Raw genomic sequence first — 22,654 nt, 5'->3', positions numbered from 1 at the left:
AGTCAGACATCATGGTTAAAAATGTACAAAGAAAAGAATCGTGCAACTCACACTCAGCCACGTAAAAATAGAGAAAAGCTACATAAACTGGAAAGAACAATTAAAGAACTTCAGAAAGGTGGCTTTAGTGCAAGACAAGAAAACACCCAAACCAAGCAGTAATGCTCAAACATGACTTTCCCAAACTACAGTTAGCAATTAAAACAAGCATTGGCAAAGCCAATAGCTCTGGCCTTCCACATAGCTGCAGTATCTCAAGTTAATACTATATGTAGCTCTCGAGTCACAACTAGGCACACGTTGCAGGCCTTTAACAAGGATGGAGTCACTCAAGATGTTAATAGACATGCCTGTTGAGTCGAAAGAAAACAACTTCTTGAAAAGTCGTTCACAGAGCTGCAGTATCTCAGACAGCCGTCACATGCTATTGTAAATAGGATCAGTCACACATTAAAGGGAACGCAGTACAAGCTTCATCACAAAATCACAGAACAACTAACCATATATAGACCTACCATCAACTAATAATTAAACATGCTCTCACATCAACTAATAATTAAATGTGCTAAGAAAGTATAGAAATAAAAACTGTTTACATACTTTGTAAATTTCCAGAAAACAACCACCTTAGACTGTGGAGAAGACACTTACCAAAACATCTTGAAGTGTCAGGGAGAAAGTTTATTATGTAATAAAATATGTTTTTCCACCAACACAATGCAACCAGCTCAAAGTCAGACAGATTCAAAAAGGAACAGAAGCTGAGAAGTGAATTCTGCCTTCGCCCAGCTGTGTTTCACATGTGCACAAACAACCTTACAGTCACTTTGAGTGAATCACCAGCCCCACTACTAGAAGATACAACATTACCTGCCAGATTAGATAATGTCTGTTTCTTACTGATGAACCGTCTATCAACTCCTATAAAGCAAGGACTCAACAAAGCCGGATTATACTGCTAAACCACTGAAGACAGTGGCATCTGAAAATTAGCAAAACAAAAAGTAAGGCCATGTACTTCTAAGCCAAGTACAACTAACAACTATCAGTTTACGTTAAATGAACAGACGGTCAAAGTCAGGAAAAATACACCTATTTAAGAACAACAGTCAGCAAATTGTTAAAAGCCAAAACCGAAAGTATATATGCCCTGAGATAAACTAATTGATAGTAAGTCATTATGGGCCCTAAGAATGTCACTAGTCACACCTAGTGGAGATACCGCCCAATAGAAAGCATGCACCTGCTGCCATGCCACCAGTCACACCCAGTGGAGAGACGGCCCAATAGAAAGCATGCACCTGGTGCCATGCCACCAGTTACACCTAGTGGAGATACCACCCAATAGAAAGCATGCACCTGCTGCTATGTCACCAGTCACACCCAGTGGAGATACCGCCCAATAGAAAGCATGCACCTGCTGCTATGTCACCAGTCACACCCAGTGGAGATACCGCCCAATAGAAAGCATGCACCTGCTGCCATGTCACCAGTCACACCCAATGGAGATACCACCCAATAGAAAGCATGCACCTGCTGCCATGTCACCAGTCACACCCAGTGGAGATACCGCCCAATAGAAAGCATGCACCTGCTGCCATGTCACCAGTCACACCCAGTGGAGATACCGCCCAATAGAAAGCATGTACCTGCTGCCATGTCACCAGTCACACCCAATGGAGATACCACCCAATAGAAAACATGCACCTGCTGCCATGTCACCAGTCACACCCAATGGAGATACCACCCAATAGAAAGCATGCACCTGGTGCCATGCCACCAGTTACACCTAGTGGAGATACCACCCAATAGAAAGCATGCACCTGCTGCTATGTCACCAGTCACACCCAGTGGAGATACCTCCCAATAGAAAGCATGCACCTGCTGCTATGTCACCAGTCACACCCAGTGGAGATACCGCCCAATAGAAAGCATGCACCTGCTCCCATGTCACCAGTCACACCCAATGGAGATACCACCCAATAGAAAGCATGCACCTGCTGCCATGTCACCAGTCACACCCAGTGGAGATACCGCCCAATAGAAAGCATGCACCTGCTGCCATGTCACCAGTCACACCCAATGGAGATACCACCCAATAGAAAACATGCACCTGCTGCCATGTCACCAGTCACACCCAGTGGAGATACCGCCCAATAGAAAGCATGTACCTGCTGCCATGTCACCAGTCACACCCAATGGAGATACCACCCAATAGAAAGCATGCACCTGCTGCCATGTCACCAGTCACACCCAGTGGAGATACCGCCCAATAGAAAGCATGTACCTGCTGCTATGTCACCAGTCACACCCAGTGGAGATACCACCCAATAGAAAACATGCACCTGCTGCCATGTCACCAGTCACACCCAGTGGAGATACCGCCCAATAGAAAGCATGCACCTGCTGCCATGTCACCAGTCACACCCAATGGAGATACCACCCAATAGAAAGCATGCACCTGCTGCCATGTCACCAGTCACACCCAGTGGAGATACCGCCCAATAGAAAGCATGCACCTGCTGCCATGTCACCAGTCACACCCAATGGAGATACCACCCAATAGAAAACATGCACCTGCTGCCATGTCACCAGTCACACCCAGTGGAGATACCGCCCAATAGAAAGCATGCACCTGCTGCCATGTCACCAGTCACACCCAGTGGAGATACCGCCCAATAGAAAACATGCACCTGCTGCCATGTCACCAGTCACACCCAGTGGAGATACCGCCCAATAGAAAGCATGCACCTGCTGCCATGTCACCAGTCACACCCAGTGGAGATACCGCCCAATAGAAAGCATGTACCTGCTGCTATGTCACCAGTCACACCCAGTGGAGAGACCGCCCAATAGAAAGCATGCAGCTGCTGCCATGTCACCAGTCACACCCAGTGGAGATACCGCCCAATAGAAAGCATGCAGCTGCTGCCATGCCACCAGTCACACCCAGTAGAGATACCGCCCAAAAGAAAGCATGCACCTGCTGCTCTGCAAACACATACTCCGTGTTCTATGTATACAAGCGTGTTTATGTGGCACAAACTAGCTGGGGACCAGCGGAGGCCTGGACAGCTGGTGCGCGCCCTGAGATATCAGTGGATTGTTTACGAGAGACAAGAATAGGTTTCTTTTGTGTGAGTTGGTCATGCTCTTTGATGATCGGAGTCTTCCGTTTCTCTCTGAATGCTGGTAGGGCTCGTTCTGATATTGCTGGTTCTTTTGTCCCAGACCTGGTTTTGAGGGATGGAGAAGGCCTGTCCTCTAGTCTTTTCCTCCTTGCATTTCTTTGTTACCAACCGGCTGTCCTAGCTCCTGGTGTCGTGCTGTCCTCCTGAAGTTAAGTTTGCATCCAGGTGTGCCAAGCGCGGTTTCTGATGGCTTTATTGAGTGATGCAAATGGACTTGGAGGTCCTGAGGGGGGCTAAGATAGTCCTTTCATTGGTTGACTGATGTGGTAAAGCGTCTTCTAGCTCTCGATAAGACATGGCGCAAAGTGTAGCATGCCAGTGTGGTGCCAGGGAGGCAGTAGAATCACCCCATCTAGCTGGGGAAAAGTCAAGGCTTAAACTGTTGTCTGAATTCAATTTTAGTCAAGTAGTTTGCTTTTTAGAAAGGAGAACTGATGCTGCAATGTCTTGATTTTCTTGCCGTGTCTTTTTTGTAGGAGGGTCTCTTTCAAGTTTGAATCCAGTTGATTTCCCTATGGTTGCCAGCTAAGGGTGGCGCTGATCTGGGTTTATTTTAATGCTGTTGGTGGGCAGCAGACTCCAAACACTGATAGCTAAGAGGATCTATGATATTTTCGCCCCCCCACCCAAAAAAAAAATGAACAGCCAGCTGCACCCCCAGTGAAATGAAACCAGGTGCTTTCAGTGTGAAGCCCTAGAAAATAGAAGAAATGTCCTGCTAATGGAAGGGATCTGCTGTTAAACGAAGCCAAACATCGTTTTCCATCCAACTGGGAAACACAAATGTAGAATGAAATTAAATGCTACAAGCAACTTAAAGGTACTACGCATAAATGCAATATTTGCTCTCTATAAACCATCCCAAACACAGACAACCAAACACTAGGTCAGCTCTCGTATCCTTGAGATGGAAAGCAGAATACGCCGAAATGCATCAACAATGAGCCCTGGCTGTAAAGGAAACGAGATACACCTGCTCCTGCACGGATCTTAATGGAAGTAAATAAGGAACTTTTACTACTGGGAATCCTTCCGTAGGGTTAGGGACTTCACAAAGCTGAAACAAACAAATGGTCCTCCTTCACCTCCTCAGAGACAAACTAGAGATGGCAGAAATGGCAGCAGAACACCTCTGAGCGCCATCAAAGACCCAAAGTTCATATGTAAACCGGTGCTGTTGTACCTCAGTAGTCTCTAATGTTGGTGCTACTCGCTAACCAACCAAGTATCCTGAATAAAATGAGATTAAAAGGAGTGAAGGAAAGAAAGGGAGGCCGGCCTCGGTGTAAGATGGCCACTTCGTTGTGATTCTCCGAAGAGCCGACGGCATCAGGCGGATTCATTGCAGAAGGAGGCAAACCTGACGACCACAAACAACAGAGATCAGTGCTGGAGGACATGTTTGGAATAGAGACATTCCCGGAACTCTGATAAAAGGCGTGAAATTCAGTCCTTGGAAGGTTTCAGAGTCCTCTATACCAGGAAAGGGAAGTGCAGTAAAGAAGAGCCCTAGGTGGTGCCCACCTGGGTAGCTAAACCCTGGGCACGCAATCTTAGGGTGTGAAGGCACCTAGGCTGAACTGGAGTAAGCGGGGGTTCACAATGACCAGTGAGACACCAAGTCACTGAGAAACCAAAGATGACCATTGACATGAGATGACAATGAAGTGAATCAATGTGCACCTTCCTTAGTTGGAGTCAATATGGGGAGAAGCGCCTGGAGGTCGGACCACGGCATCCTGCGGAGGGCTTCAACTGCTCCCACCTCCGGTACATCACGGAGCAGCCCACGTCAGGTCCATCAACGCTTGGACATCCTGGGTTCTGTAGTGAGAAAGACCCAGCTGAAACAGTGGGCGGCCCAAGACTATACCTACCTCCATCATATAGCTTCATCACCACAAGACCCAGAGATCCTGCTGACAATGAGCGCATCTCCTCTGCATCTATATCCCAGAAACGAAGAATGCCCACAGAATCACAATCGCCAATAACAGATCATCAAGATAATTCCTTTTTGCTGAAGCTGGGGGAGAAAATAGACACACGCATCAGAACCTGCAAAACAGACTAAAGAAAAAGGCAACACTGTTTTCAGGGTATTCACGGTAATGGGCACTGCTACCACCACCATTGTGAACAAGTTGGGTGAAATGCCAGTAGAAATACTCTCAATGCGCCACAAGCTTGTGATGAAATTAGTTTTCTTGGCATATTATGGTTTTTGTCAGCTCTGTGATCGGGTAGAACAGAGAAATAATTTATAATAAAATATGTGCTTATTGTATTAGAGAGATATTTCATAGTGATTACATTTTACTTACAGCAGCAATTATTTAAATTTATTTTTAGAATTGACACAATATTGTATTATATTAATGTAATACTGGATACAGTATGTTTTAAATTATGATAGTAATTTTGGATATGTAAAAGGTTGATTATATTCAATAAATTAAATATCTTTACATTAAACAGTGTTCAGCGTTAAGATAGTAGAGTGGATAAAAGTGAATGATGGATTTCCCTTTATGAATAAATAGTGGTGACAGTAAGAGTGTGTGGCGCAAAAGTGATCCTTTGTTGTGTTTATTGATACTCTCAATATGCAATATTTCAAAAACACCATGATCATTCCATAAAATTGCCACTTTGGAAACTTCCTTTGGGAATTTCTCAGAATGGGGACAAGACAACTAGGGCCAGATGTAAGCCCAGTCGATGCGGTCGCAAATCGGAAATTGGCCTGTTTGCGACCGCAAAATAGGTCTACCCCATGTACAAACCCTATATTGTGACTCAGTAACCTATTACTGACTCTCAAAATAGGGCTTGCGACTCACTTTTAGGAAGGGGCATGCCAAGGGCGTCCCTTCCTAATAGCGAGATGCATTTCAATGTAAAACTGTTTTGCGACTTCGAGTAGGTGGTAAGCCACTCACAAACGGGAAAGGATCCCCAGGAGACCCCTTCCCCTTTGTGAATGACTGCAAAAATATTTTCTAAGGACAGGCAGTGGTCCGACGGACCACTGCCCACTCATAAACAAGAATTTGAAATGAAATAGGTCTCGCATTTATGTGAGTTTCGTGAATGCGACACCAATTGCATTACAAATGCTAGTTTGATAAAACGCCCTGGCTGTGCTTTAACTTTCATATCGGCCCCCCCCCTTTGTTTAGACGAGCCGCATCTAAAGAAAAGGGCGTGATAAACAAATACTTTTTTTGTAAAAGCTCCCTATGCTGCGCTTTCCCTTTAATGGCGGCCACGACCCTTTCCTTAGACCCGGCTCGTTTAAGGAAAGGGGACTGCTGACATTAAAACATAAGTGTGGCATGGGGCAATTTAAAAAATAAATAAAAATAGTTTTAAAAACATGCAGCCGCGTTAAGCGCGGCAAGTACAGCAAACGCACGAAGGGTGGCGTGCCGTGCTATGTAACCATTAAACAAAATAGTGCTCGGAGACTGTAATTAAAGCCTGCCCAGCAACAACACATGTAAATGGGGGTGTCCTCATGGGAGGTTACTAAGGAAGACAAGGTAGTACTACCGAGGGACTAACAAACCTATTTACAAACCAGAAGCCAGCATTTACAAAGGACAATGACAAATATGGGTGGAGAGTGCCGGGGCTTCAAGTGTTTACTCCAATAAAGCAGGCCTTGCAGAGCAGCGCATGCGCTGCCCAGGCTCGACCTAAAAAGTATCTGTTGAAATACAGACTGCTATGTGTGGAAGTCCATGGAAAAGTGCATGTACAGACACACGGTGGACTGTCCCCAACTGGCAGATGCCTTCCATACCTCAGATGGTCATATATGAAGCGCATTTTTCACAGAGACCTTTTCTTTGCATATTATCTGATTAAGCAGCAAACTTCAACTATTTGATTTGCTAAAGATGCCAAGTGAAATAGCATTACATCAATAAATCACCATGATGCAAAGGGAGGACCTATAAAAATGCAAAACATAGTGCAGGCTACCATGAGTCAGCAGATTTGTGCCAGTAGTTTTACTGGCCTTCACCAAACAGCAACAGACTTTTCATTTAGGCAAGGTAGTAGAAGGCAGCAAGGCAAGGCCAGGCAGAACCAGTGTGCCCATGTACTTCCGGTCATTGGAGATCTCTGTGTCTGTCATTATGCTGCTACACAAGTTCTACGAGTTCAGCGCCAACAGCTGGGGACCCACTCCTGAAGTTGGTTCGAGGTTGCAGTGGGCTGTCCTGGCCACATTGTTTTCAGACATTCTTCTGGGAAATATACAAACAAGTTATGTGCTTGATCGCCTCACTCGGAGCCATTTGGGTGTTTTGGAGGATCCTGTTTATCCTTCTACTCCCTAGACCAGAATCCAATCTAGTCAATGCGGCCTCAGCCTCCTCCCATGGAAACATGTGGGACACTTCACATTCGTAGCTGTCTACTTTATTATTTAGGTAGTGGATGGTCCTCGGAGTTTGTATGGGACATTTAAATGCTCTACACTACTTGTCAATCATGAGCCGAACTAGAAAACAGCTGCAGGTGTGTTCATAATGATGAGATACATTTTGGAAGCACCTAATCTTTGGTGCGATGCAATAATATCCATGGAAGGCCTTAAAAAAGCAGGAACACTTGCCTACTTTTGTATCTCAAATGAATTATTCAGTTTAGAGTAGTATCACAATAAACAATACAGTGGACAGGAGTGAGGGAGAGAGACCTGAGTGTATGGAACATGGGAGAAAGCATCAGCCAGAGAGTAATAGAGTTGAAAGATTCTAGTCAAGGTAGGGGTCCTAGGAAAAGTGGTGCCAGACATGGAAGGAGGGAAGCTGCAGTGGTGGCTGCTGCCACTAAATCTTGGTGAGCCGCGTGGGGGGATAATAATTAAAAAATAAATTGCCTGCCACTGCTAGATGCCACCTCAGTGCTCATCTGCTCCTCTGCTCCCACACCACGTTGCTCCTCCGCTCCTCTCCCCTCCCCCCAATCCAGATGCTGCTCTCATGCTATAACCCAGAATGAGAGAAGAGCCGGGATTGGTCTGAGTGGGCTGTAATGACACTCTGTTAGGGGCAGGGAGCCTGTGCCTCTTGTCCCACATGGCTGTGCAAGACAGCTGGGCTGGAGAATTGTAAGTGCACATGTTTGTTTGGCCGTTCTAAGACGGCTGGCCAAACCGGCATGCGCACTAACAGTTCACCTACCAATCCTCCTCGCTGGCTGCTGCTGAAGCAGAGGTTGGCCCAGCCACTCCCTACACTCAGCATACCCGGCTGAGTAAGTGGAAGGTAAAATGCTAATAAAATAGATATATTATCATTCTATGTTTCATTTGCTGCCTTGCAGCAGTGGGTCGACGCTCCTCCGCCATAACGAGGAGCTGCCCCTTGTAAGCTAGAGTTCAGGGCAAGTAATGTTGAAAAAGAACACTAACACAGATGAACTCAGAGATATATACACCTGGGGCTGCTTAGGTAATCAAATAAATGTAGACACAGCATTAAATGGCAACGAAAACATGCAGAAGGCTGAGTAAATAAAGGGAGAGGCAGTCATAAAGTGTAAATGTCAAAGTCTAAGCTGCAATACCAGTGTACAGTCTGGGCAGAGGACCCACCATAAACTATTTCTTACCTCCCTGCTCAGTTAGGAAGGGGGAGGTAAGGTTATTATGGATCATCATTTCACTTTCTGTGATGTCACTGTATTACGCCCTGTAATGTCAATGGTTGGTTGTATGACGTCACTTAGAGCCATGTCAATGGGTCAATGGCCGTGTGACATCATTGGGTCTGGCTCTCACCCTTAATGCTGCTCTGGAAGGCTGTGTAGTATGCATTCGCGGATGAGAGTGGGGTTTACAGGTTTGCATGCACACACAATCAACACACAGACCTTTAAAATTGGAATTTAAGACTTGCCTTTGTTCTGGCATCCTCTGCTACTTACCATCAAGCATACATGAACAGTTTACAAACATGTACGTTAGAAAAATACATTCTGTTGAGACACTGTTGTAAATTACATTTTGTGAATCGCAAAACGATGCAATTTGAGAATCGTACATCGTAAGGGTCGTACATCTGGCCCCTGATACCTACAGCATTGTCTTACAAATATGGAATCTAGCACAAATTGGAGCTTAGAGGGATAATATGGACCGGGTCGCCCTCCACTCAAACATTAGTCAACAACAAAAGACCCTGTCCCAAGGACGCTGATTGTGTCAGTTATTCATATAATAGGACAGTCTAAACGTACTGATAACTATTATCCTCCCCTACATAATTTTGTTCTGATCAGGGGACGTTTCACTGCACTCCGTCCAAAGTTTCTTACAATTTGAGAAAAAACCAAAGGCCAGACCTCTTTGACAGTTACACAGAACACACTATAAAAAAGTCTGACGCATCTAGTCAATACCAGATGTCCACAACATCAGTGTTAGACCAAGTTCTACTTAGAAAAAAAAGTGTGCAAGAAATGAATGACAACTCACGGAAACACCACCAACGGGGTAACTGGTATGTAACCTCCAGACAGGCCCCTGTCTCATCATCGGTTGTCATCCGGTTCACAAAGAAACAAGAAGAAAGAGTGTCCAAAGCAACAAACCAAGGGGTGCAAAAACAGTGGAAGCAGAGAAAGTCTGCTGGTGACAAAAAAGTGCATAAAAAACAGCGTGCACTTCTCTTTAATAACTTTATTCATAGAGAAATGAATGTCTGTTGTTAGAATAAAAAGGCTGGTAGCTATTCATGCACACCATTACCTATTGCTGACATGTTTCACTGCCACAGCAATTTTGGCAGATTCATCAGGGCTGCACAATATGCTCCCACTCCACTATTGGACACTTGTACTGTGTTAACTGTCAAAGAAATAGGCACATATAGGTAATTAAAAACATACAGTCTCACCCTTGTGAGCCGTATGTATGTGTAAAAACTGTGTCAACGTTATTTACCCATAAGCAGCCTGTATGTTCATACCAGCTGCCAGGGAGTCCAATGGGATACAAAAGTACTCCTAAAGTGAGTCTTCACCTTCACAGAGATGGTACACATCAATCTGGGGGCATAAAAACACATGATAATGCTATCAGCGGTATTTCAATGTCGTTTGCATCTTATTTCAACACACAGGGCCATCCCTTCTTCAATTAAAAGACACACTGTGAAGCGCCACAATTTCTCCGCTACGCTACTCTTGCTCGTATTGAGAGCCTCACACACACATTCACACTGTTGGATGAGTCCCCAATCATTCCGATGGAAAAGTTTGTCCGGAAAGCTTCTAGGGAGCCATACGGAAACATCCCAAACAGCCACCAATATCACGCGGTTTGGAGTCTAACACCCTTCAAGTATTCAGTTTTTTCTGCATATGCCCCATGTTCGAGGCACACATTAAACAGCATTTTACTTCGCCCATTAGTCAGTGTAGTAAAACACAACCAGAGACTCAGCAACCCAACCTCTCACTGTGAAGCCGCCCGACGAGCGCCTTGTCTCGTTCGTGAATCTCTGTGTCCAACTCCCATGTTAAAATACCTCCGTGACGCGTGCAAACGCTGTCGCGTATCGATCACGTGGTTAACTAACCCCAACATGGTGGCCATCTTTGTTTGTCATTGTTCTAACTCATGCGACTAGTTGTATTTATAGTCCACGTTTTCATATTTCAGTATTCGCTTGCACGGGGTAAAACGATTAAATGAAACCCCTCTGTTTACACTGGTCACGTGATCCGGTGCAAAAATGGGCGGCCATCTTAGAATAGTCAAAAGATAGAACTATTCTGAATAGAATTTTGCTAAGTTCTATATACCATGAGATGATGGAACCCACCAGCTTGTCCACGTTTTCTAGATCCATCATTCAGCAAACATGGTCCAAAGTGGTATGAACACCTAGAAAAAAGTATTTCTACAGTCTATTGCATTACTGAAGAATAACTGTTATATCTGAAGTGGAGCGTACACGCAGCCATTAAGGACCCTGTGTGCCAAGCTCCATTATCAATTTCCTCCAGACAGCATACATTCCCGAGAAATGTTGGAAATTTAGGAGGAATTACTCAGCATTCAATGATACCAAAGGGCAAAGGAAAAGGACACCGAACCTCATAGTTAACATATCCCACTAAGTATGTGATGGTACCCTGTAAAGATAAAACAACTAGGATACACACACTAATGTGTAGGGAATTTAGAGTGTTTACCCTATGTTCAATGGTAGCTGCGGGCAAAGGAAAAGGGACACCGCAAAACATGGAGAGTATTCTGCTCTCAGAAGAAGCGCGCTGGATTTACAGTGAGAAGACAGATCAATGTGGGCTTAATGAGATTATAGAGTGGAACAGGATTAGACTGTAACTTGGGTGGCCCCAGGGTCATCCGTTTTCCTTTGCCCGCAGCTACCATTGAACATAGGGTAAACACTCTAAATTCCCTACACATTAGTGAGTGTATCCTAGTTGTTTTATCTTTACAGGGTACCATCACATACTTAGTGGGATATGTTAACTATGAGGCTCGGTGTCCTTTTCCTTTGCCATTTGGTATCATTGAATGCTGAGTAATTCCTCCTAAATTTCCAACATTTTTCAGGAATGTATGCTGTCTGGAGGAAATTGATAATGGAGCTTGGCATACAGGGTCCTTAATGGCTGCATGTACGCTCCACTTCAGATATAACAGGTATTCTTCAGTAATGCAATAGACTGTAGAAATACGTTTTTCTAGGTGTTTATACCACTTTGGACCATGTTTGCTGAATTATGGATCTAGAAAACGTGGACATGCTGGTGGGTTCCATCATCTCATGGTGTGTTTCCCGAATTTATATAGAACTTAGCAAAATTCTATTCGGAATAGTTCTATCTTTTGACTATTCTAAGATGGCAGCCCATTTTTGCACCAGATCACGTGACCAGTGTAAATCGAGGGGTTTCATTTAATCGATTTACCCCGTGCAAGCGAATACTGAAATATGTAAATGTGGACAATAAATACAGTTAGTCGCATGAGTTAGAAAAATGCACGTGGTCTGGCGCGTATGAATATTAAATTAAGGGTGTAAACACTAGTTCTTAGCCATCAGTTACTGGTTTAAGATGGCTGCCATGTTGGGGTTAGTTAACCACGTGATCGATACGCGACAGCGTTTGCACGCGTCACGGAGGTATTTTAACATGGGAGTTGGACACAGAGATTCACGAACGAGACAAGACGCTCGTCGGGCGGCTTCACAGTGAGAGGTTGGGTTGCTGAGTCTCTGGCTGTATTTTGCTACACTGACTAATGGGCGAAGTAAAATGCTGTTTAATATGTGCCTCGAACATGGGGCATATGCAGAAAAAACTGAATACTTGAAGGGTGTTAGACTCCAAACCACGTGATATTGGTGGCTGTTTGGGACGTTTCCGTATGTCTCCCTAGAAGCTTTCCGGACAAACTTTTCCATCTGAATGATTGGGGACTCATCCAACAGTGTGAATGTGTGTGTGAGGCTCTCAATACGAGCAAGAGTAGTGTAGCGGAGAAATTGTGGCGCTTCACAGTGTGTCTTTTAATTGAAGAAGGGATGGCCCTGTGTGTTGAAATAAGATGCAAACGACATTGAAATACCGCTGATAGCATTATCATGTGTTTTTATGCCCCCAGATTGATGTGTACAATCTCTGTGAAGGTGAAGACTCACTTTAGGAGTACTTTTGTATCCCATTGGACTCCCTGGCAGCTGGTATGAGCATACAGGCTGCTTATGGGTAAATAACGTTGACACCGTTTTTACACATACATACGGCGTACAAGGGTGAGTCTGTATGCTTTTAATTACCTATATGTGCCTATTTCTTTCACAGTTAACACGGTACAAGTGTCCAATAGTGGAGTGGGAGCATATTGTGCAGCCCTGATGAATCTGCCAAAATTGCTGTGGCAGTGAAACATGTCAGCAATAGGTAATGGTGTGCATGAATAGCTACCAGCCTTTTTATTCTAACAACAGACATTCATTTCTCTATGAATAAAGTTATTAAAGAGAAGTGCACGCTGTTTTTTATGCACTTTTTTGTCACCAGCAGACTTTCTCTGCTTCCACTGTTTTTTGCACCCCTTGGTTTGTTGCTTTGAACACTCTTCTTGTTTCTTTGTGAACCGGATGACAACCGATGATGAGACAGGGGCCTGTCTGGAGATTACATACCAGTTACCCCGTTGGTGGTGTTTCCGTGAGGTGTCATTCGTTTCTCGCACACTTTTTCTTCTAAGTAGAACTTGGTCTAACACTGATGTTGTGGACATCTGGTATTGACTAGATGCGTCAGACTTTTTTATAGTGTGTTCTGTGTAACTGTCAAAGAGGTCTGGCCTTTGGTTTTTACTCAAATTGTAAGAAACTTTGGACGGAGTGCAGTGAAACGTCCCCTGATCAGAACAAAAGTATGTAGGGGAGGATAATAGTTATCAGTACCTTTAGACTGTCCTATTATATGAATAACTTACAAATATGGAAGACAAATCAAGGTGAGAAAGTTTATGCTTTCATGGCATGTCAGAAGGGCTGGAAATAGGCTCAATGGAGGACTTCCTCAGGTCATTTATCCACCGATAACAGTCGTCTTCCTTCCAAAACCATGGAATTCGAAAACCTTCAGCCAACCACTAGCCATCATTACCTGCTTATTACGGCACTAACAAGCCTGACATGTCATCCTAGCTCCAAAGTAGAAAGAGACCATATATGTTTGAGGGTCAGAGGATGCTAATAACAGGAGACTTCTCAATGGACGCCATTATCGAGCGAAATACGTTAATGGACTTGAGACTATGGTACCAGCTCCAGGATCGACTACTATTTGGTCATGTGCATTATATTGCACAGATGTCTACAATATACCATTATGGAACCCATTCTCTCTGACCATGTGCCTGTTAGGTTAGAAACACATACCAGGAAAATAAGTCCCAAGAACGTAGCTAAATTTAGACTAACAAAAGAGCAGAAACCGTTGTGCGCCCACCTCTATTAATTTATTGAGGACAACAATGGCTCAGTGGTCTCTCAACAAACCTTCTGAGCAGTGGCGAAGCTACTTACAGAGGAAATCTAATGAACAAAACCAAGAAACAGGCCATTGATATACAGACTGCCCCAAGCATCCGTACCAATCTTAACACAAAGATATATTGCCACAACAACTAGGGAACCACTAATAGAAATAGAGGCAAACTGACCCTAACTTCACTACTGACTGTGCATTACACAAACTTCGATGCTGGCATAGTGAGTGGGGTGAAAAGACAAGTAAATTATTAACTGCACAAAAACATGAGCCTTTCACTTTCCCCCACACACTGTTGGGGCGGCCGTGGCTTTCTGGGGTGTCCGCCAGTTACATCCTGTAGACATCTCTGCAACGTGTCCGCCATAAAACACTTAAGATTGGGAACATTGGAGCCCGTTATACAGAAAGAACAATCCTCCTAAAAACATTTTCCATTTGGCAGTGGGACAAGAAAAACAAAGACCTGCCAGGGCCCTGATGGGTGTTTCTGTGCTTGGAATAAGTAACGGTAAACAAGAACCTCTCCTGTTATCTGCTTTGCTCTTACACCTGGAGATAACCTTAGAACTCTTTCAGTCGCTCTTCAGCTGCACAAATATTGAGCTGGGAGCAGAGGATTCTGGGAGAATGAGCTGAGACATAGTTATCATTTAGAGGATGGCTTCTTCTTTGAATTGTCCATTTTGCTTTCATTACACTTGTCTAAATAGTGTTTGCGTATGGGGTAAAATGTAAGTTTTAAACACATGGATGGGTCAAAGCTCTAGGTAAAAAATATGGCAAATATCATGAAGCTTTCCATTTTGAAAAACATACTTGAAAACTTGTGTCTTTTTTATTGCAAACTCTTTGCTGAGATATACATGGACGACTACAAAGCATACAAAAAAGTACAATGAATACCCAGATTATGTGTGTTGTCAGGACGGCTTGGAGAGTTAAATATTTGCTTTTAAAATCTGTCTGCCTTGCTAGTGACAATCCAGGCAGGACCAAAGCAGTCTTTCATCCTTTACGGTGTTGAGAAAGTAAGTGCCTGTAAATTTGGTAATAGTAATCCCTGTTATTTAGAGACCCTAGGTTTGAGAAAACGTAATTTTGAAAAACTATATAAAAACAGGTAATTTTTGTAATTCTACAACTGTAATGACCTCATGTGCTTCAGCTCACAATACACCTCGAAAATTTTTGTCTCCATACAATGTAATGCTTGGGTATAATGAAGGAGTCTGCCCCCCAGTAGCAGGACTGTGTAGTGCACCTCTCTGCTGGGCAAAATATAAATAATAAGTGATTTCATTGGTGGCCGCAGTGCCCGCATAAAACAAGCAAGCAGTATCCTTATCACAGTTTATGCTCACTAATGCCTGACAGAGAACCCACAACAACCCTGGCCAAAAATATCATAACTATAGTACAGGTATTTCCTGCAGTTCATTAGGAATCAAGAAAGGTTCCAATTCATGTGGTGTTTTACGAAGGTGGTGAAACCAGTGACAGCTTTACTCAGATCCTAGGGTATTGGAGTAATAGTTTATCTGGGTGACATGTAGCTTAAAGCTCAGTTACAAGCTCAGGTTGTTTGCATGTTCTCTCTCTTATATGATCTGGATTTTGTGATAAACAAGAAGAAGTCTTGTACCAACTCAGATAATAAAATGTTGGGGCCATATTATCAAGCAGGGCGATAGGCAATTATCGCCGCTTTTGCAGCCGTTTTTGGCCGCTAAGCGGCGATAATTCTATCGCCCTATTAACAAGCTGTCGCTAACTGATGTTAGCGACAGCTTTTAGGTGATAGCTAGCGGTTTGGGGCCCGCTTTGCATGTCAGCGATGTTTATTGCTAATGACATGCAAAGTGGGCGTACCCAACCAGTTAGCGACTGAAAGCAGTCGCTAACGTCGCTATCGCCTATTAGCAAGGCTGGCGTAGCGTTGGAAATAGTTGCGCTAAGCGCGAATATCTCCAAATACTAACGCCTGCTCAGACCAGTTCTTAGCCATGTTATCCAATGGGAGGTGGATAACATGGCTAAGAGCATTTCGTCGCTAATGCGTGAATATCGCTGTATTCTCAGCGATATTCACGCATTTCGCCGCTATCGCTGGATATTTTAGCACAATGGAGAAAAACGTTGCTAATAGCATGTTTTCCCCGCTAACATATCCAGCGATAGGCAGCGATTAAAAAAATGCGCTAAGCGCATTTTGCGATAAATATCGCTACTCCTTGGTAATATGCCCCTTGGTGTTGTGTGATACGTTCTTTAAAAGCCTCTCTCTTTCTGCCCAGACAGAATATCAAGACCAAAAAGAATGAGATGGTGTCAGTCTTGAAGAAAGCCAGGTTCGATATTTGAATGCTTGTATCCATTCAGGCTATTTTCGCAACTCTTCAAATTTACAGGGCTCTACAGAGCCTCAAAGCACTTCAGTTTTGGAGAGGTCTCCTCTACTCAGTTTTAACTTCTTGATCGAAAGACGCAAGGGAGGACTTGGATTGGTGGCTATCCCAGATGGAGGCTTTCAATGGAAAATCTATTTTTGCCCCAACTCTAGATATCACGTTAGACTCAGACACAAACAAGTGAGGCTGGGGAGCCCATAGCGGGCAGGTTCTTACTGTAGGAAAAAGATCCTAAGGAGAAAAATGGTGGCATTTAAATTACTTAGAGCTTCTCACAGGTTCCTTTGCAGTCAAAAGTTTTGTACAAGGCAGGGGAAACTGCTGTGTTCCTCTTTGTATGGAAAACATATCTGCGGTTTGATATATAAACAAATTAAGAAAGGCCTTAGCAAAAGGCCTGGCCGATCTAGCCAGGGACCTTTGGCTCTTTCGACTGCACAAGAATATTACAAAATACATAAGCATGCCTTCGGCCCCCCAAATATGTCTGTGAGTCTCTCCATCTGGGGCTATGCTCCTGAGCATTAGCTCATGCAGCCTGCTGTGTACCTTGCTCTGCACATATTGGAGGCAGGCAGGCTGAGCTGGTGCAATAAGCAGGCACCGTGACGGACAACCTGTGATCTGGTATCGGAAAGTCACACAGGGGAGTTAATTGTCTAAATTGTAATCTTATACATAGGTTGGTTACTTATGAAAGTGCCATGACTTACAAAAAACAACTCATGACATCTGTTTGACATGTTTGTGATAGGTTTGATCCCAGTGGCAGCTTCTCTGCTAAGGCGGAGGGGCGTCGTCCCACTGCTTTTCAGCAGTGGAAGGAAAAATAAAATGAAAATAACTCCAAGTTATTATAATTTTATTCCTTCCTATTGCAGGCACGGCATCTTTGCCAGGCAGGGCAGGCGGGGCAGGGCTGCTCTGCTGACTAAAGTTGGGTGGGGAGGAGTGGTTTGCACTCCCTAAAGTGCGCATGATTGTTTTGTCGGCCCGCTGGGGCTGGCCTAACATTCATGCACACTTAGCATGTTCTCCACCTAGGCTTCATTACAGCCTGGGTGGAGAGCATGCCCAGGCTCCCTATCCCCATCTGAGCGCTGTGGTTTGGTGCTCAGACCAATCACAATGCAGCAATGCAACATTGTGACTGGGTCAGGGGCGCTTCAGCCTGGGTACTTCTGATGACTTGTTTCCTCCAGCAGAGGAGAGACGCGTCAAGGGAGGACGCGAGAGAGGACTCGGCGAGGAGGTAAGTTGATTTGTGCCAGCTGCCGCTGTTTGATCCATGCAGAACCAACAGAGCTGCTCATCTTTCTGAAAGGAATAAACTGAGGACCATTACATAGGGTAACTGCAGCTCCTGTTATAAACAATGCTCAGAAGTGTGAAAAGCACAATAGAAAACAATAAGTTATATTTATTTGTATGTAATAAAAAGTAAAGTGGTTGTTCTGTAATCAACTTTGCTGTATGTTCTTCCAGACAGACATTCTAATAAACCTGCTTTTTGCCATAGACGTCACAAGAAAGAGACTTACTTTCCAAAACCATCCAGTAGAAATATTTTACCACAGTCACCTGATCAACACTGTTTCTCTTTTACAGAACCAGGCAAAGCAGACGAGCGGGACCCCTTCACCTATGGTAAGTAGCAGAGGAGGGTAGTGTGACCGCGGAGAGTGCTAGTCATTATCATCAGGTGAGTCCTCCAGTACTGTCACGACACAGACGCCACGTGGTTTATGAAGATCACTGTTTCTTCACACGTCAGCAGCAATGGCTCCTTGTCACAATGCTGCTGGGGGAAACCACTCTTACACTCCGCTAGCGTATGTTTTTAGGAGGAGCTGGCAGAATAACGCGAGGATACACACTGTACATATGAGGATACTCCTTTTGACTTGCAGGGCTCCAACGTTACCCCTCCTTTCTCCCCAGGCTTCCCTCAATTCATTTATCATATCTGAGACCCCCTCTGGTCCTTGTTTGACATGTGACTTAAAATATGCACCATTGTGCTCACAGAGTCTGGACTGTCCCAACTCTGGAAGACATAAAGAAAATAAGAGGGGGGCCCAGTGACATGGATGGGATTTCACGATAGAAAATGTTGGCGCCCGATGGCGGGGAGACCAAGCCCCGCCTCCCTAAGACACATTGCAGACAGGAGTTCCACCCTAGGAAAAGCAGTATTTTAACATTTATCTGTTGGTGGGGTCCTATATGGGCACCTGTAATTACCTTGGCATAGGCTTAGAACTACTTGAGTCCTGATAGGACAGCACTTTGTGAACTGGCCAATAATAAAGCTCGCTGCAGTCCAACCACAGAGGTCAAATGTGTCACCATGTAAACCCTTGCCTGTGCCAGCCTGGCCTCAGCAGCAAGGACTTCCTCGAAGCAGCGCCAAAGGTATTGTGGATAAGAAATGTATCACTGCAACACCAGAGTCAGACACAGAAGAACTTCACTGTCCAAGATTAACTAAAACCATAACATGTAATAAGGGTAATAAAGCAAATGTGGAATAAACACCACGAGATGTTAAAAAGGCATCACACAAGGAATAGTTTCGCTGATAAGTCTTCATTGGTAAACGATGGCCTCAAACTCCAATAGAAAAATAAAACTAATACCAAATGTAGGCAATTATATATGCATGGTAACGGGTTACTTTTGCTGATATACAAAATTAATGCCAACCCAGCGAAAAAAATAAATGTGACCCAATGAGACTACTCAGAGGAAGCTTCATAATGAATGCAGATTCAGACATGTATCACTACAGAGTAAAGGTCGAATCCCCTTTCAGTGCCTTAGGAGATCTGCAGCCTCTGGAGTTTACACTACTCTTGGATTCTTACTGCTCACTGTGAGTCAGTCCTGGGAGACAGTGCCCTGCTGATGCCAAACAGGCATCTTTATGATGGATGCACGTGAAGAAACTCAGTAGCATACACCACACGTGCAGATGCATTGAGTGTAATGGGCTATTGTTCCCCATTTTGTGGAGGGTGGGGTGTGAGGGGTCGCAGTGTCCACAGTGTATCCACCGCGGGCTGCACTGCGGCCCACCCTTTATTGGCGAGACTGATATGTCTCCCATGATGTTCCCAGAAAGGATGGGTGTCTGTTTATGCCTGAGTTTGTGATCAGCTTACTGTAAACCACCTGCCTACCTCACCTGATGGTCAGGCAACTGCTAGAGAAATAGAACATGTTGAAATGGACAAGAGGGGAACACAGTCTACCATTATCAGTAAGATTCCCAAAGGTAAAGGAGCGACGAGGAGCTAAAAAGGGTCATCAAAAAGGGTGAAATATTTGACCACCACACTTTTTTATCCTGGGTTACTGCCTCATTTTAAAGCCCACTTAAATCTGCACATGAAGGCAAACGTGAACCTCATTCCTGAATCCAGGCATGATATTAATGAATTGATGTTCTGCCCCTGCAAGAAACAGGATAAAAGTTTCTTCTAACCTGACCTTGGCCAGTATTTCCAGCCCTTCAGCTTTAGAGACTCTAATGCTCTCTCACCAGTCCAGCCACAGTGTTTGTATTTGTCACTCATGCATCGTAAAATGTAAAACTTAAAAAGACCTTAAAATAAGATGATTATAAAAAGTTAAAAAAATAATAAAAAGATGATTGTATCAAAAGCATGATAGGGGAGAGGGACCCTTAGATATGAGGTGTTGGCCATGCTGGAATGTTTCAGTATGAATAGTAGTGATGCACGCATTGTAGTGTAATTATTCATCGATGATCCTTCCTTCACTCTTGCTGAGACACACTGGGTTGTGTATCTTCAGCCTTGAGAAAAGGTGTTTACAATGGACTCTCACTCTGCATGGGCACTGTAGAATGTGCTCTATTCTCCCATGGGCTGGACAGACCCCTTACACTGTGATCTGCACCAATCAGATGACTCCATTCAGCGCGCTGTCCTCCCTGCTGGCCGGTGTATAACAGGCACTGCTTGGTCTCCAGGTTTTTATTTGCTCTGCCCTGACACATGAGAGGTTAGATGACTTGTATTGAAACATCCCTTAAAACCTATAGAGAACGGAGACCCTGATTTTTCCTGTTGGCTCCCTCCTGCACCCCACTCCATAAGATACAATGACTAACGCTGACGTGCTCAGAAAGTGTAGGGTTTTCTCCCTAAGGTCACAGTAGTGGTTCCTCCTGCAGGAGAGTCATACTCCCTCTCTTCTTCAGGCTAGTTTCTGCAGGGTCCTCCCTGCTCTTCTCTCAGCTCTGGCATCATCTACCCAGGTCTAGGCTCCAAAGCCCACTGAACAGGGAGCAGAAGGGTCTCACGTGTGGACCCTAGCCCCTCTCTCTATGTAGAGCGGATCTGGAAGGAGTTCAGGCATCCTCCTCCCTACACAGAAGCTGCATAGTTCCTCTGTACATCTAAATACCCCTACAGTCTTATACATTTCCTTGCATATCAAACATTTTTTAACAGCGATGCAACATCTGTCAGTAGAATAATGTTGGGAGTGCCACTGGAGGAAAGTGTGAGGGAGTGAAGGACTCCAACATGATTCCCTTTTCTCCCCCAGATTATCAAACGCTGCGGATCGGGGGCCTGGTGTGTGCAGGAGTCCTCTTCATCCTGGGCATCCTGATCATTCTGAGTAAGTATTGAATGTATTCCTTCTCTCCCAGCCCCCATTGACCCTATCACATCCCAAACTCTGATCACCTGGACAAACCCAGTATCGATACTGGGGGATTGGACTGGTCCTGGGACAGATGCTTACCATAACGCAACACCCGCTGACAGGCGCGTCACCATTCGTATTGCTTTGGAATGCCTACCCTGTTAGTGGAATGCTCTGATGGTTTGGGTATGTTGGGCATCCATCTTATTTTTCATTCTAGGCCAGGGTGGCCTAACAATGGTTCTTACAGAGAAAAGTCATCAGGTTTTCAGGATATTCGCTTAAGATAAATGCGCATGCATTCAATGTAAACTGAAGTGATCACCCATTTCAAATATATCTTGTAAATCTCAGGAGTGTAAAAAAAGCCTCATTTTGAGAAAACAATTGACAAAACATTGTCCAGGGAGTGAAAACTATCCATCAGCAGATCCCACCTTGTGTCTCCTGATTGAAGAGTTGTGCAGATCACCTGGGCTATAGCTTCCTTCTGCACTGTTACTGTTTAATAGATTATGTTAACATCTTTAACCCCAGATCTGTAATCAAAACTCACAAACGACTTGCTCAGTAAATCTAATCTGTACCTGTCATTGAGCAGCCATCCTGGTCGGATTACCTGTAAAAATGAATTAACATACATCAACATTGGAATTATTTTTGGCAGAGGAAGAATTTTATAAACTCCAACTACTACCTAAAATGATCTAATCTTTGTCAAATGAATATGTGATTATTCATCGCATTGCATTTATGAACTTATATTTTACAAGGCTATACCGTGATCTCGCAATGTGCACTTTTTTTTCATTTTCATGTATTATATGCAGGTTGACCATGTATACAAATGTCCTTTTCACATAGACAGACCGACCTGCCGCATGCATCAAGCCCCAGAATGCCGTCTGTATTTTGTCCTTGTCATTTTTGATTCAGATCTAAATTCATTGAATATGCAGTGTCCAGGGGTTGATGACTGTGAACTGGTCTCAGCAGCATCCTTTTGGTGGTAAGGCTGTATTCCCAACATATATTTGCTGCACAATTTACCAAAGAAGATAATTGAGAAAATGTCTGCAATCATAACTACTATATCTGAGGCCCTATAAAGTACATACGTTCAAAGAGCTTTGAGAATTAATCTTTGGACAAGCAATGTCCTACTCGTTTGAAATCAAGTGACCCTGCAGTGTGAGGTAGTGACCTTCCTCAGGAGGGTCAGAATTAGGGTGAAAGTTGGGTGAAATTGCATTGCCTATTCAATAATAGGCAATGCAATTTCACCCAACTTTCACCCTAATACTG

General features: G+C 44.2%; 1 protein-coding gene across 3 annotated transcripts in view; it reads left to right on the top strand.

Moving 5' to 3' along the window:
- The window catches only part of LOC147701280 (phospholemman-like), a 358,878-nt gene that overhangs the window by 260,350 nt on the left and 75,874 nt on the right, over window positions 1-22,654 (top strand). For all 3 annotated transcript variants that reach the window (XM_086930013.1, XM_086930012.1, XM_086930011.1), the window contains 2 exons: window positions 18,278-18,316; window positions 21,248-21,322. In XM_086930013.1, the coding sequence (XP_086786139.1) occupies window positions 18,278-18,316; window positions 21,248-21,322 (114 nt within the window). The remainder of the gene's footprint in view (window positions 1-18,277; window positions 18,317-21,247; window positions 21,323-22,654) is intronic.

Source organism: Lissotriton vulgaris, chromosome 7 (assembly GCF_964263255.1).
Source record: "Lissotriton vulgaris chromosome 7, aLisVul1.2, whole genome shotgun sequence".
Lineage (NCBI taxonomy): Eukaryota > Metazoa > Chordata > Amphibia > Caudata > Salamandridae > Lissotriton > Lissotriton vulgaris.
Note: the sequence above shows the minus strand (reverse complement) of the source record. Positions and strands in the feature narration are given on the sequence as shown.